Genomic DNA, 16,192 nt, shown 5'->3' with positions numbered 1-16,192 from the left:
ATTAACTTTTTCTTATTTCAGAAGGAAGTTACGATATTGGCTCGTTTTTTTGTATTCATTGTTAAGGAAAACCTAGCATCTAGCTATAGCACCATTTTAATGCAATTTGGTGGAACGGTGATCAATGAAGTCAGAAAACCGAGCATCCAAGGAGCACCTGAACGCAGCATTTGCCTTTATCCTCGAGTGTTGACATTTAAAACAGTTTTTCAGATTATGTAAAAATTATGAACTAATGTAAAATGGAAACCAACCAAAAGTTATGAGGTTAAACATGAGCATACATTTGTGTGGTTTACATTTTTTTTTTTTCTGTTTTCCTATTTATTTTATATCAACTCGTGGCCCCTCAAAGCAATCTTGCACCAGCATCTTACATTATTAAAACAGTAAAAATTAAGACAAAAAAGATGACAATAATGGGAGCGAAGCACAAATAAGATTAACATGTAACCCTGTTTATTACAAATATTGTAAAAGTAGGTATTTTTTATTTCTCAACATTGTTTGTCCGCGGAGGGTTCATAGGTTTAACCTCAATAAATAATTTTTAAAAAACGAGGTTCTTCGACCAAATCATCTAAATTAAACTGGAAGTTTTCATTATTTTCTCTTGATGGCAATACAGGAAGGTTTAGGAAAGGAAAAAAAAAAGGCTTAATCTTATGTGAAAATAATCATGCTGCAGAAGAGCAAGGACATAATTGGAAGAACACTGTGATAATGTCAGAAGAGTTGTTCTAAAATCCAACAAGGCTGCTGTTTTATATCACATTGTTGGGGAAAGGGGGATAAGAGGCATCAAACTGGCAACACAAAAAAGGTTCCATAATAGTTGCAATTAAAGTTTCGCTCTCAAACAACCGAGCAGCGCAATTTACAGCGACCCTAAAAGTAGTATACATAGCATTAATATAATAATAATAAAATAAAAAGTATTACAAGAAAACTTATTTTGTTCATGAGCCTGTCAATTGAAGATGGAGGAATTACTATTTATACCAAGACATCTTGCATGCATAATGAATCCAAAATCCTTTTCTCTATCTGAAAACGAGATCCTGTCAACCAATAAACGTATGCGTGTGCTTTTCCGTGTCGTCATTCCTGTAAATAATAGTCTATGATACATTACAATTACAACCTTCAGCAAAAAAAGAGTCCCTTTATCATAAACTGCATGACTGCTACTAAATGTAGTGAAGCAGTACTTCTTTCCTATTGTCAATATAATAGTTTTTTCAAAAAAGTGTGATTGCAGCAAATGTCGGTCCCCACTGGGGCCAATTCTGAGGAAGACTAAAGTCATCCATTTTGTTCTACAGCGCCTCTCTGTTGTGATCACTCCCCCCCTCTTTGGCTGTGTCTGCAGGAGCCGACTCCGTCTTCTGGGTGTCCGGGGGATCCTTAGTTGTGTCTGTAAGGAGGTCAGAGCTCTCATTTTCCAGGGAGCTGGGAACTGACTTGTCTTTTGTTTCACTATCTGCAGCTGGAGAGCTCTGTGCCTCCTTCACAGGTGTCTCCTCGTCCTGCTTTGCCTCCTCTGATGGAAGCATGTCTCCCTCCTCAGCTGCCGTTACATCCGTCTCCATTTCCGTCTCCATTTCCTTCTCAGACTTATTTTCCTCAACTGGAACTGTTGTTTCTTCCACAGTCGAGTCCTCTTCCACAGGGGGGATTTCTTCTCCTGCAGGACTTATCGGTTTATCGTCTTCAATGGGAGCCATGCCTTCCCCCATCATCTCCTCCTCTTCCTCAATCTCGTCCTCCAAAGGGGGGATCATCTGCTCTTCCCTCCCTCCGGGGAAGAGCCTTTCTGGGTAGACGAGTTTCACCTGCTCCTCAAAGTAGTCCTCCAGGTACAGACCTGCACTCCCCACATCTGAGGTCGCCTGTACAGACAGTGCATACAAATAGAGGAGAAAATGATAGAGTATGTACTTTAAAGAAAGAAAGAAATGTCACTGGGGAGTTTTGACATTAGACACGACTATATTACAATCATTTTTCTTAGATATCCGTTATAAAAGTGTTTACCTTGTAGTATTTCGCACAGTTTAAAAATATGAGCCGGACATCTGCGACAAACCCGTCTGGACCGCTATAGCCTTCACCTCCCTGCGCCTTGGACTCCAGTTTCTTCTTCACTATCGACAAATCCATCGGGGTCTTAATCAGCTCCTTGTACCTCTTTGTCTCCTACATTAGAAAATAACGTTATCAGCTCGTACACCTGATATAAACATACTGATATGTGTTTCCAAAGAGGAATAGCACAACTTTGACTTCTGTCTCAAAATACAGTAACTTACTGATGGAGTAGCGGGCTGCTGGAAGTCAGTGCTGAAGTCATTGCAGAACAGACGCAGTAGCAGCCTCTCACACCTCTGTAAATTGAAAAATAACTAAATCAAACATTGAATGTATCATATTATGGAGATGCTTGATGAGACAGTGGAAAGACTGACTATACAAACCAGGCTTAAGTAATGAAATCGTGCACAGAAAGGTAAATAACAGTTATTTATACCCTTCTTTCTGCGGGCGGGAATCCCTCAGAGACGGGGTCGTCTTTGCCCTTGCAGTCGTACTCCATCTCAGGAGCGGCGAGGTCTCTGCAGAGCGAACAGAACCACTCCCCGCTGTGAAGAGACACCAGGACAAGAGAAGCTGCTTAGTATGCTCAAAAGTGTTCTGTATGTGGCTGCTGGAAGGGCTGTCTGCACAACCAGCCAATGTTAGGAAAGTAAAAGACCTAAGAACAGATTATCAAAATACCCATCAGGAAGCTCTTTAGAAATGTAAAGCAGGCTGAATTTACATTATCAGTGACAGAATACGGCATACTGTACATATTATAACATGTGATATTTCTGACGCATTATAACAGGGCCCAACATTGTTCCATTTTGACAACAAGAAACTGAAGAATTGCAGTTTAATATCTTTTTTTGTAAAATATTTTCCTCAAAAAACATATTTCTACCATTTCTTTCATTCATACTATTGTAAACAAAATAAAGACAAGTATAATAACTGAATGAAAGAAACATTCAAACGGTTTTTAGTCATTCAAAGAACATATACCCCCAAAATCTAGAAACACTCAACAATATTAAGAACACAAATCTCTACAATTCGTGATGATATAATTCGATTTTTTGTGAAATATGTAATGTTAAAATTCTGTAAATCACAGAAACAGTGGTTATGAATCCGGATATACTCTATGACAAAATAATAACTCTCAAAGATAAAGTGCCTTCACAGCAGAAATAATGACTGCAAACGTATTCATGTGGGCAGAAACATTTAATTATGCATCTATAGCCCCGAGGTCTCTCACCTCGGGGACTCGTTCAGTGCGGGGATGTGGCAGGCCAGGTGAAAAACTTTGGGACATTTGTCGCAGCAGAGCAGCTCCCCTCCGTTCTGACAGACGGCGCACCAGTCCTCGTTGGGATCTTCCTCCGGCTCCGCCCTCTTCTCAGACTCTGGCTCTGCTGCGGGATGCTGCTCTTTCCCAGACTCTGACGCAGGGAGGGAGACCGGGATGGACACCTTGATCTGCGGCCGAGGAATCGACTGAGCCCCGGTGCTGCTGTCCGGCAGGCTGGACTGCACCTGCAGGGAAACAAGACGTGGGATAGACGCAGTTAGACACCAAGACACTTTTTTTATATGTGAATATATAGGCCTCGAACATAGGGAAATTCCTTGTGTTAAAGAGTTACGGCATGGGCTTACGAAATAAATATTTATTTGTCTTATGTACGAGTCTATTGACGGAACTTGTTTTATTTTACATAGCCTTCGACATGCCTTGATGACGTCATTCTGCATTAAGCATTCCTATCCAATCTCAATAAAAAAAAATTTTAAAAAGCAATTGAACAACCTTGACATCCCAGTAGATGGCGCTGTGTCGCAAGTGCATCACAGAAGTCCCTCCCTTTCAGGGGGAGCTCCATGGGATCTTATTTCGGAAAAAGTATGTATTGAAGTCAATGGGGAGAGAAAGGTTATCTTTCAATTCCGTTTGAATTGTGCCACAAATTACACACATGATGTTTGTCAATTTAAAAGATAATTTTGCAAGTCAAAATGTGTCGTAAAAATGTGAAGTAACACTTTTTTGTGTGTGAATCCACTCAATGAACTACATCTCCCATCTCGCACCACACACCAAGACGGCCGTCACGTTGGCAGATTTCACTTCTTTCTTTCAGAATGAGGCGGAAAGTATTAAACGAGGGGAAAATCACTCCAAGTCTGGGCGTGTTGAGAGCTGTACATACACAAAAGGGGAGTTAGTCTGTTCCGTAAGAGCCAGCATGCGGGACCGGGATTCTGGGATTTGTAGTCTTTCTAGTTGCGTATTTTTCATAGTCTTATATTTCAACAGTTTTAACGCAAACTGTGACTTTTTTGACATGGAAATTATTTTTTAAGATTGACAAACATCATATGTGTAATTCGTGGCACAATTCAAACGGGATCGAGAAATACATTTTCTCTCCCAATTGACTTCAATACATACTTTTTCCGAAATACGGTCCCATGGGTCGGAAGTAGATGGGTGGGACTTCGCCTCTCTATACACACTATGCTAACTGAAACGATTCTCAATATATATCAATCTAAACTTTTATAACCTTGTTGGGACTTATGTAACTTGCGAGTCATTCTCTTACGAATCTGACTTCATCCTCGTCCTCTGGTTCGTCCTTGATGACGATGACTGGCCCCGGTGACGCTCTTCTTCTTCTCTTGGATGGTGGAGCAGCTGGAGCCTCCGCAGTCTGCTTCCAGGGAGTCGTCCTTCAGCAAAGAGATTACCGGAGAAAATAGAAGGGAAAATTATGACCATGATATAATAAAAAAATACACATTGGCGTTTGGAAGACCAGACAGTGATTTTAATATTTTTTCCCACTAAATCACTTACATGTCACTTGTATAAATATTAGAAAGTTGAATAAATAGGTGTCAGAAGGACATATTCCAAATTGAAAGTTAAATAAGGGAAACATTACAGTGTAGACCAGGACAAGATTACACACAACCGCTGCCAAAAACATGACACAATTTAAAGTTATGTCAAGGTTGTGCGTAGGCTTCTAATCACATATCAAAAGCAGCACTTCTCACGCGTCTATCAGGCATAAATGTAATACATTACATGTCACTTGTTAGACGCTTTTATCCAAAGCGATTAACATACATTCAGTACTGTGGACAATCCCCACAGGAGCAATTTGGGGTGAAGTGGACACAACGACATGCTGACTGCAGTGGGACTCAAACATGCTACCCCCTGATTCCAAGTCCAGCACACTATCCACTGAACCACGGTCTCCCTATATATAATACATATTTATAAAAGAACCATTGTGTGTCTCACTTCAGCACTAGACACCTGACTTAAGATGGTAAAAATAGTCTTTAAGATTAGTAGTGTGATGGTAAATGTTCGAAAATGTCAGCGCACCTTTAATATATTTTTACGACATCTATCACGACTGTGGCTGCGAGGGAGTGCGGTTGTCTTTCAACCAGAAGGTTGTGCGTTCGATCCCAGCCCGTGCAGTCAACATGTCGATGTATCCTTGGGCAAGATACTTAACCCTGAGTTGTTCCCGATGGCATGGCCAACGGTGTGTGAATGTGTGTGAATGTTAGGTCCTAGAGCAAGTGGTACTGCTCTGTATGAATGGGTGTGAATGGGTGAATGACATGTAGTATGTAAAGTGCTTTGAGGGGTCGTAAAGACTGGATAAAGCGCTATATAAGTACAGTTCATTTACCATTTATCACTGCAATAATTTCCCTCCTAAATGGCTCTACTCATTGCGGTGATAGCACAGTGACACACAAAAGTGAGTGAGGAAGGAAACACCAGTCCAGCACTGATAGGTTTAGAATGAACTCCCCTTAATACAACATAAAATAAAAAGATACAGAGAACAGTGGACAAATATTTAAAAAATAAACTGTGATAGGAGTGGAGATGCTGTGATAAAGACAGATTAAATGATCTTTTCTTACCCTGTGCCTCTGTCTGAAGAAAACGGTTTGGCCATTGGGGAGTTTTGCCTTGCTTGAACTTGAGAGAAGAAGACAAGAAAAAACATTTTAAGTTTCGAAGTTGTTATGACAAGATTAAAGGGGCCCTATTGTGCATTTGGGGGTTTTCCCTTTCGTGTCTTGTGTTATAAAAGGGCCCCTTTAATTGAAGACGCAGGACAGGATCTTTATGGCTGTTGCTACATCAGAGGAGTAATAATGACCTGCTGCTAAGTAATTGAAGGTGCTCATTTTGTCCGTAGTTGCTGAAGCTTGACTTGGAGCGAAGCTTGGTTTGGGGATGGAGATGGTGATGGAGGGGACGGATCCACCTGCCTCACTCCTCTTCAGGAAGGAAGCCTCCGCTAGGCCCCGCTTTGGGAAACAAAAAAACGGGCTTCGTTAAAGTTACACAAAAAAAAAACACCAATAACTATTTCTCTCTCTGGAATCCCGTTGGACTAGAGTAGGTCCCTCTCCATTCTCCTGCCTACCTGATGGTGGGACATGTGTGCAGCTGCTCCAGCAGACGGAGGCGGTGGGTAGCGGGACGCACCCTGCAACATCTCCATAGGTTTAGGAGGATAGGTGGAGCCATGGATCAGCTCTCTCAGAGACTACATAGAGAGGAAAAAGTTGACAAACAAATGTAGGTTTAGAAAAAATTTAAAATGGATTCAGTTTGTCTGTTTGGGGCCTGAAACTGTAGGCCTTTAAAATCCTGGAAAGACCCTCTACATATAAACAATATTAGGCCACTTATGATTAGATTTTCAAGTGAAACATTTAGACTTTTATTGAGAACAAAATACCGATGTAAAAAAAAAGAAAACAAAGTAATTAAAAGAAAAGTGGGCTGAATACAACACCAATGGGGGCAATTTGGTACTTGACACTTTAATAAGCACAAACCAGAGATGTTCACAAGTCTTTTTTTGCAAGTCCAAGTCAAGTCTCAAGTCTTTGGTCACGAGTCCAAGTCAAGTCTCAAGTCTTTGTGGGGTGAGACTTGATCAAGTCTCAAGTCTTTGGTCACGAGTCCAAGTCAAGTCTCAAGTCTCTAAAAAAATAAAAGTCTCATGTCTCTTCTGGTTGTAATAAGCCTTCTATCGTCTGCTGCTATCCAGTCTGTTAAGAATACTGCACAGCTATATCTAAGAAATTCAAAGCATTTACTGTGTTATTATCACTCCTATATCTATTAGCATACAGTATCAGTACTGATTAGTTGTTTGTTATATGATCACTTTAAACAGGCTATTGCAATGCAATATGAGGAAAAACATCACACTTTAGCTAAATGCAAACAACTTATAAGCAAAACACCTCAGAATCAGAAATCAGTATCACAAATACTTTATTAATCTCCCGCAGGGAAACTGTTAAAAGTACTTAAAAGCGGGTAATGATTAACGTTACCGACCTTTTTTATGTCATGTCAAGAGTTGGATGTCAACGCCACTCAACTCAAACAAGTGTGACAAGCAATTCACTAATCTTTTCAAATATTCAGTTACAAAGCTAGTAGCAAGCTAAGTTAACATTACATAGCTGATGCTGAGCTAAACATGTTTGCTAACCGTCCATATGCGTTAATGTGACTGACCTCTCCGGGTGAGTTTTCAAGTGCCGGATGAAATTCGACGTTGTTGCGCCAGCATCCTTGATTTTGATATTGCAGACTTTGCAGTGTGCGCTCCTTTTGTTGGTGCCGCCGGCGTTTTGTTCGAAGTTTTTGTAGTTGAACCTAATTACAAGCGGTACAGCCGCAGGTGTGCCGCCGGTCGCCGTTGTGTTACTACGAGATAGTAACAGAGGCGCGCACGTCTGCGCAATGAGCCCGGCTAAAATAACTGGATGGGTTACCTGCCTGTCAGCCTTCCATCTGGGCACACATTTATCTCGTGCCCTCATTGGTCATGTGCGCGTTCGTGTGTGTTGGAGGAGGCGGGCTCTATAAGGAAGTAGCAGCCTCTAGCAGATTATCTCCGGTTGTGTATTTTCAAATTCTAGCGATCTCGAGCCGGTTTCTCTCAAATGTACCTACCCCACCTTTAATACGCCAAAAATAGAAAACACAATGATTGTTCACGAGTCCCAACACACGAGTCCAAGTCGAGTCTGAAGTCTTTTGGTCAAGAGTCCAAGTCAAGTCTGAAGTCTCTGTGTGTGTGACTTAAGTGCGACTCGAGTCCGAGTCGCAGACTCGAGTCCCCATCTCTGGCACAAACTACAAAACCTTTCCACATGTTTAGCATTCAGAACATACAGTACATTCCTCACACGACACATCGTCATCTTTTACCTGCGCACTGACCTGATGGGAGGGGAAGCCTGTGTTGTGGAGCATGGAGGAGGTGGGGCTTCTAGTGCTGGGCTGGGAGCTCCCGTATCTGCGGCCTGGCTGTGCCATGCTTGGGGGGCCTTGGGAGGGGGAGGACCCTCCGTGGATGGGTCTGGTTGGGGGTGGGGGACCGGGGGGCCCTGGGAGCCCTGGGAGTCTGACATTTTGGTACCAGGACCAGTGGTTAGGGGGGGGTTGCCTTTGGGGCTGCTGTGAAATCTTGTCCACCTTGGACAGAGGAACAACAGATGTCTATCAATGGAATAGATGACAATAGAGTACATGGTTAAAAGCAGTGAGCAGAGAGTAAAGGAGCATTGAACAATAATTAATGGATTGGTACGGTGAAAGTCCTACCTGCATCTGGAGCTGAGCCAGCGTGCTCTGTCGCTGCTGAGCTGAGGCGGACATACTTCCGGGGGGGGCTTCTGCTCTGGGACCTGCAGGGTGGTTGAGGGTAGGGTGGTTGAGGGTGGGGTTGGGGTTGGGATTGGGGTTGGGCGGCCGGGTGCTAGGGCCCCTTTCTACAACCAGAGAACCTGGAGAAAAGAAGCACACAATCAGCAATTTAATAATCAGCAGCAGGACTTGGGAGAAACTAAGCTTAAAGGTGGGGTAGGTAAGTTTGAGAAACCGGCTCGAGATACACTTTTTGTAATATTCCATGGAATGCTCTTAACAAGCCGATAGCAATGAATATCTTAAGTGCTTTGACAAAAAATCCATTAAAAAATGTCATCTGTGGAAGCCTTGTACTGTAAAAAGCACATCCAATCATCTGAACCGGCCCGGCTAAAATAACTGGATGGCCTACCTGCCTGTCAGCCTTCCATCTGTGCACAAACTTATCTCGCGCCCTCATTGGTCATGTGCACGTTCGTGTGTGTTGGAGGAGGGGCTCTGTAAGGAAGTGGCAGATTTTTTCCGGCTGTGTATTTTCAAATTCTAGCGCACTCGAGCTGGTTTCTCCAAAATTACCTACCCCACCTTTAATATAAGGCATGTGTAAAAATAGTGTATTTGTCTGAGCAACAACATCTTTTTCAAATATTTTCAAAAAGGAGTGAGTACATGAAGCAGTCTTGGGAAAACCACTCTGTGCACTTCAAGTCAAACAAATATTTCAACTTTTCAGAAAAGCGCTGGTATGCTGTCAAGACACTTTTGGCATAGCAACATAAAAGAAGATGGGAGGAGGCTTTCTTTCTGCCAGCAAAAGACAGAGCCTTAGGAGAGTACTCAACCATTGTCAGAGACACGATGGATGAACCAGAGATATTGCTTTTCTCAATTCCACCCATTAGACTTTCTCAAAACTCGGTGCCTTCATTACCCACAATGCAACTCTATTGTTTTTTTAGCATCTTAAAAATGTTTGAGATGCTGAAAAAAACATTATCCATTAGTGTTTTTTGTTATTACTTAACCAAAAATATAATCAAGAGGAGAAGATTATGTAAACAGAAAACACGAGATAAAGAAATGAAGGAGATTAAATAACTTGTTTCCTAGATACAAGAGCACACAGACATGTTAAGTCACTCATAAAGTAGATTAAGTGTAAGTCTTACCAAGGTCTACATTGGTGGCCCAGAAACCAGAGCGACACTGAAAGCGAACAGAACTCTGAGGGACGATTGAGGGATTACAGCTCGCTCTCATTAGGTAATGGATCTGAAAGAGGATCTAGAAAACAAAAAGACATTTTAAAGAAAACGGAGATTATAAGATATAGTGAAGAGTAATTCAGATGGCCGTTTGAAGTCAAAGTCCCCCACCAGTCTCTTGCAGTACAGCAGGGCTGTTCCACTGTGGCTGGCTGTGGCCCATTTGGTAAAGTTGATCACATGATCCAGGTGCCTGCTCAGGGAGTTGACGTCGTCTTGCTGCTTTTTCAAACCCATCTCGTGATCCTTAGTCAGAGCCTAGGTGAAGATGCATCATGATTAATAATCAATCTAAAGGTCATAACAGTCTTTTAAAAGCCACTAAACAATGCGTATTAAACATACCTCAAGATGGTTAACCAGAATCTTCCCCTTCCTGTTGATCTCCATGATCAGGCCACAAATGGACTTCTTTATTTCATTAGTGACCGACTTCCGGTTCTCATCAACTTGCTGGAGTCTGTGGAAGGGAATTTGGATATAAGCATCAGTCTATACAATATACAAATAATCTTGAACGTTTTTAAAGTATGAAAAATGTCGATCCTCTAATTAAGTTCAAGCTGTACAGGATTTTACCCGTTGCTGATACAGCCAGACACTTCCGCGATGGCCCTTCTTTTGTCTTGCAACTGCTGCGTCATGTTCTCCAGATACTGCCTGTGGTTCCTGTACGCATCCTCCAAAAACTGGTAACTGGACAAAAAGAAAAGTATAATTATTCCTGAAAGTTCATTTTTATGACAAATATTTTTGGCCCGGTTCAATTTAGTCCAAAATCCGCTTACTTGTGATCCTTGTGCTTGAGCAGCTGACAGTCCCGACAGGTGAGCCGGTCGCACGTCTCACAGAACAGCTTCAGCGGTTCCTGCTTGTGGACATCACAAAACACAGGCTTCTGTGTGGACATACCTACTGCCTCTGAGAAACATACGTGGGGAAATGAAGAACATAGAGAAACATAGTCAGCTTATGGTTTCTAGAATAATTAGTTTAGCTTTAAAACACCAAAAGAAAGTGACTGATCAGTTTATCTACATGTTTTAAAGGCAATTAATTATCCTCGTTGTTGCAACTAGGTAAAAGGTTTGTCATGGAAACACACTGTATAGCTTACAGTTGACGGCAACAATGCAATTCATAATCGCTACAGTAAAGCAGGCAACATCTAAATTGGTTTACGTTCTTCTTTTTGCAGAGTATTTCTTGACTTAATGGCGTGTAAACACACACTACCTGGAGACATCTCCTCTTTCTGGCGTATGGTGTGATCCCTGGTGAACTTGACCCTTTGGTGCGCCTCGATACATGTCACACACAGAAACTCCACACACTCAACGCAGTAACCAGTTGCCTCTGTGTTGTCGTCGCAACTCATACACACCTGTAAAAGCCAAAAATAAATACATTGTAGTTTGGGGAGAGGGGAGAGGGGTGTCATATAAACAATCAGTCGGGAGGAGAGTAAAGGGAGGTCTAACCTGGCTGGATTTCTCCACGGTGCTGCTCGGCATCTCAGCAGAATCTTTGACAAAGAAATTGTCCAACATGTCCATCTCCCAGCATTCCTGTCTGCATACTGGACATCGTATGGCACCCACTGTTGAAGAGACAAGATCCACTATTAAAGCTCACATCTGCCAACATTAATTAGCTGGGTGACATAAGGCAAGAAAGTAATCCCTCAGGCTTTTCATATGATATTGACACAGAGACAGGCTGTGTTTTGGTATTGACTTTGTATTTGAGACAAGATGTTAGTTAGTTACATAATACATAAAAGTGTATGCTGGTCTCAAATGCTGTTTTCAGCTGTGTATCCTGACAGCAACAACAATAATCCCCAAAACTATGCCATATGATATCAAAGTCAAAAGATATTGAAATGTACTATTGTCCACATCATCCGGACCAAATTTAAAAAAAATGGACACTATTTTTAGACTGTCAATAACTTACATTTCTGCTAGCTAGCCCAATCTGTGTCATTTCTAGATAAAGAGCTTCTCTGTCAGAGTTACAGCAATCATCAAAACTGGTATCAGAGTTGCAACAATACTTTACTCACATGATTTGTTGTTGTCGAGTTGACCTTGCGTGTCACGTCTTGGATCAGCACTCCTGAAGGGGGCTGGGAGACACCTCTTGCAGAAAGAGTGCAGACATGGTAGTAGTTTGGGCTCTCTGTTGTGGAAGCTCAACTTGCAGACGGGGCAGGTATCCATGAGCCCGAAGGTGCCTTGCTGTTTCAGCCTCTCTTCCTCGGCTGGCAAACTTTCTGCCTCGTTTTCCACGATAATGACAATATCGTCGGTGACAACCTTTTCGGCACTCTCATCCATGTTCCCCCACCCTGCTGATGCCCGATTCCTTCCTAGCAATCAGTATAGCGTGGCGATTGGAAACAAAGGATATCCTACTGACTTAACAAGCCACATAAGGAATATAAATACTATGCCTTAACACATTAAAGACATAGTGGTTCCATCCCTCAAAGCCGTTTGTTTTTAACTTAGCAATAACAGTTGGAGTGTAACTGTTAATTGTTTCCGTCTACAATGCTACATTAGCAATGTAGCTCATTTTATTGCACATATAAAACAGACGATAAACAAGGGAGTCCTCAGTTTGCGGCGTTTCCTATTCAAACAGGAGAAATATAACAGCGCAAAGTCGGTTGTAAATTAAAATTACGTTACATACATAGTATTTTGAAGCGTATATGTCCATAGAAAAGGCGACCATCTGTTTATTCTTTGCTCATAACACTTAGCATATACTACCCAGACGGCACTGCGGTATTTTAAAGCTACAGTGCCCGATTGAGGCCAAAAACCCTTCTGAGAAAAAGCCAGTGGTCAAATTCCAGATTTACATGTAACTAAGATATTGTGGTTTATCGGGTTATCTCTCGGCTACCGTTGTTTTGTCATAATTATTAGAAAGGGCGGCGGGTTCGTGTCCGTGATTTCATTTATGTTTTATTGATTAAGTTTGTTATATAATTTGTTTAGTTGCTGTTTTCTTAAAGGTGGGGTAGGTACGTTTCAGAAACCGGCTCGAGATACACTTTTTGTTATATTCCATGGAATGCTCTTAACATCCCGATAGCAATGAATATCTTAAGTGCTTTGACAACAAATCCATAAAAAAAAAAATCATCTGTAGAAGCCGTAATACTAGGCTTGTTTGAGACAAGCAAGACCTGCGATCAACGTCTTGCTAGTGACGTTGCATGATGGTTAGTCATTTTGTCCGACTTGCTCTGGAGGCTCGCCCACATGAGACTTTGAAATCTCGCGGGACAAAGACGCCCGCAGCCTTGAGAGCGAGGCGAGGCGAGTTGGCGCAGTTGCTAGGCTTGTTTGAGACACATTGCGGCTCGCCTCGAAAGTAGACCAGAGTAGCCGATCGCAGCCGGGGGAGGTGTCAAAAAGCTCGTCTTAAGTCGGACAGCTCGGACTCGGAGTCGGCTTGACTGGCTGGGTTTGCAATGGCGGAAATTGCGTTGGCGTTTTTCGTTGCAGATGAAGTGGATGCAATAGAAATGCTCCTCCCTCTTAATGTTTGCAAAACTGATAGGTGGACAGGCTACAAATGATCAGTCCCTTCAGATCCGCACACATGAAGCTTCATGAGCATGAATTGAACAGACCTGCTGCTGTGTTAATTCTTTAGCTGCCACTTTAAGCTTTATGATGTGTACAACATGATTGCAATTTGATTTAATCTTGCCATTTTAAATGATGTATTCAATAAATAAGGTTAAACCAAATCATTACATTACAATAGATTTTATTTTAATGATTTGGTTTAACTTAAAAAGAAATTTATTGTTATTGCACATATTACAGGTACTGAGAGAACGAAATGCAGTTTAGCTTCTAACCAGGTGCAACAAGCAGTGAAGTGGAAAGTAATGTACACAATCTACAGAATAACATATAGAATGAATTGAATGATGAATAAACAGTGGGGTATGAATACACTAGATATCAGCCTGTGAGCAGTATGAACAGTGTGTATGAATATGCTAAGATATATATGAAAGTATGAAAACGGTAAGCAGTATAGTATAAAATATATAGATATTAATTTCATGATGATAAACATTGTGGAACAATAATGAAAAATGGGAATGGATGTGGCGACGTAAAACTGACACAAAACAACAACAAACTTTTGCCAGCCAATTGGAGAGTTTAATCAGCAGCACGTGGTAAAAACCACCAATGAGCGCTCAGCTCGAGATACCAGCGAGCCGTTTCCCATCAAGCATTTCGCTTCCGCAGCTCGTGGAGAGCAAGTGCGCCAACTCGCCTCGCCTCGCTCTCAAGGCTGCGGGCGTCTTTGTCCCGCGAGATTTCAAAGTCTCATGTGGGCGAGCCTCCAGAGCAAGTCGGACAAAATGACTAACCATCATGCAACGCACTAGCAAGACGTTGATCGCAACTGCGCAGGTCTGCGCAGGTCTTGCTTGTCTCAAACAAGCCTGCTCTCCACGAGCTGCGGAAGCGAAATGCTTGATGGGAAACGGCTCGCTGGTTTCTCGAGCTGAGCGCTCATTGGTGGTTTTTACCACGTGCTGCTGATGAAACTCTCCAATTGGCTGGCAAAAGTTTGTTGTTGTTTTGTGTCAGTTTTACGTCGCCACATCCATTCCCATTTTTCATCATTGTTCCACAATGTTTATCATCATGAAATTAATATCTATATATTTTATACTATACTGCTTACCGTTTTCATACTTTATATATCTTAGCATATTCATACACACTGTTCATACTGCTCACAGGCTGATATCTAGTGTATTCATACACACTGTTCATACTGCTCACAGGCTGATATCTAGTGTATTCATACACACTGTTTATTCATAATTCAATTCATTCTATATGTTATTCTGTAGATTGTGTACATTACTTTCCACTTCACTGCTTGTTGCACCTGGTTAGAATCTAAACTGCATTTCGTTGTCTCAGTACCTGTAATATGTGCAATAACAATAAAGTTTCTCTTTAAGTTAAACCAAATCATTAAAATAAAATCTATTGTAATGTAATGATTTGGTTTAACCTTATTTATTGAATACATCATTTAAAATGGCAAGATTAAATCAAATTACATCCATGTTGTACACATCATAAAGTTTAAAGTGGCAGCTAAAGAATTAACACAGCAGCAGGTCTGTTCAATGCATGCTCATTAAGCTTCATGTGTGTGGATCTGAAGGGACTGATCATGTGTAGCCTGTCCACCTATCAGTTTGCAAACATTAAGAGGGAGGAGCATTTCTAATTATGGAACCCAGTCACTGGTGTGGTTCATCATCATGACTGAATTAACAAACCTATATAAAGCAATGGAGATCACCTTTGTCTACAGTGGGTAAAATGGAATTTCCGCCATTGCAAACCCAGCCAGTCAAGCCGACTCCGAATCCGAGCTGTCCGACTTAAGCCGAGCTTTTTGACACCTCCCCCGGCTGCGTTCGGCTACTCTCGTCTACTTTCGAGGCGAGCCGCAATGTGTCTCAAACAAGCCTACTGTAAAAAGTACAACTAAACGGATTGGATGACCTACCTGCCTGTCAGCCTTCCATCGGGGCACAAACTTATCTCGTGCCCTCATTGGTCATGTGCGCGTTCGTGTGTGTTGGAGGAGGGGCTCGCGAAGTCCGTCCCTTTCCGGGAGCCTCCATGGGACCCCGGAAGCGGAAAATTATACATTGAAGTCAATGGAGAGAGAAAAGTTATCTTTTGATCCCGTTTGAATTGTGCCACGAATGACACATATGATGTTTGTCAATTTAAAAGAATATTTTGCAAGTCAAAAAAAAAAATGTGTCGTAAAACTGTGAAGTTACACATTTTTTTGTGTGAAACCGCTCAGTGAACTACAGGTCTCTAGTCTCGCACAATACGCGTCACCATCACAAAGACGGCCGTCACGTTAGCAAATTTCACCTGTTTCTTTCAGAATGAGGCGAAAAGTATAAAATGAGGTGAAAATCACTACAAGTCTGGGCATGTTGAGAGCTGTACATACACGAAAGGGGAGTTAGTCGGTTCTGTAAGAGCCAGCATGCGGGACCGGCTTTACAAGGTTTCGGTGA

The 16,192-nt window shown here is 41.9% G+C and overlaps 1 protein-coding gene across 5 annotated transcripts; it reads right to left on the bottom strand.

Moving 5' to 3' along the window:
• Window positions 1-437: 437 nt before the first annotated feature.
• Window positions 438-12,870, bottom strand: trim24 (tripartite motif containing 24). Of its 5 annotated transcripts, XM_071201775.1 has the most exons (20): window positions 12,781-12,867; window positions 12,146-12,451; window positions 11,559-11,677; window positions 11,314-11,461; window positions 10,866-10,998; window positions 10,657-10,773; window positions 10,423-10,537; window positions 10,189-10,335; window positions 9,982-10,096; window positions 8,768-8,949; window positions 8,372-8,662; window positions 6,561-6,683; window positions 6,291-6,441; window positions 6,049-6,106; window positions 4,695-4,821; window positions 3,347-3,624; window positions 2,531-2,642; window positions 2,313-2,387; window positions 2,038-2,199; window positions 438-1,892 (listed from the first exon to the last, which is right to left on the bottom strand). In XM_071201775.1, the coding sequence occupies exons 2-20, from the start codon at window positions 12,417-12,419 to the stop codon at window positions 1,320-1,322; spliced, it is 3,300 nt and encodes a 1,099-aa protein (XP_071057876.1). In that variant the 5' UTR covers window positions 12,420-12,451; window positions 12,781-12,867; the 3' UTR covers window positions 438-1,319. The 5 variants fall into 5 exon arrangements, with proteins under 5 accessions (XP_071057876.1, XP_033930885.1, XP_071057877.1 ...); XM_034074994.1 differs by having other exon boundaries at window positions 12,146-12,870; XM_071201776.1 differs by having other exon boundaries at window positions 8,384-8,662; window positions 12,146-12,870.
• Between the last annotated feature and the right edge of the window lie 3,322 nt (window positions 12,871-16,192).

Source organism: Pseudochaenichthys georgianus, chromosome 23 (genome assembly GCF_902827115.2).
Source record: "Pseudochaenichthys georgianus chromosome 23, fPseGeo1.2, whole genome shotgun sequence".
NCBI lineage: Eukaryota > Metazoa > Chordata > Actinopteri > Perciformes > Channichthyidae > Pseudochaenichthys > Pseudochaenichthys georgianus.
Note: the sequence above shows the minus strand (reverse complement) of the source record. Positions and strands in the feature narration are given on the sequence as shown.

Coding starts and splice junctions, on each gene's coding strand:
- trim24 (XM_034074994.1), bottom strand. CDS start 12,419: ATGGATGAGAGTGCCGAAAAGGTTGTCACCGACGATATTGTCATTATC. Junction 10,774..10,865: donor CTCAAGCACAAGGATCACAA/GTAAGCGGATTT, acceptor CTTTTTGTCCAG/TTACCAGTTTTTGGAGGATG. Junction 10,336..10,422: donor TTCTGGTTAACCATCTTGAG/GTATGTTTAATA, acceptor ATCTTCACCTAG/GCTCTGACTAAGGATCACGA.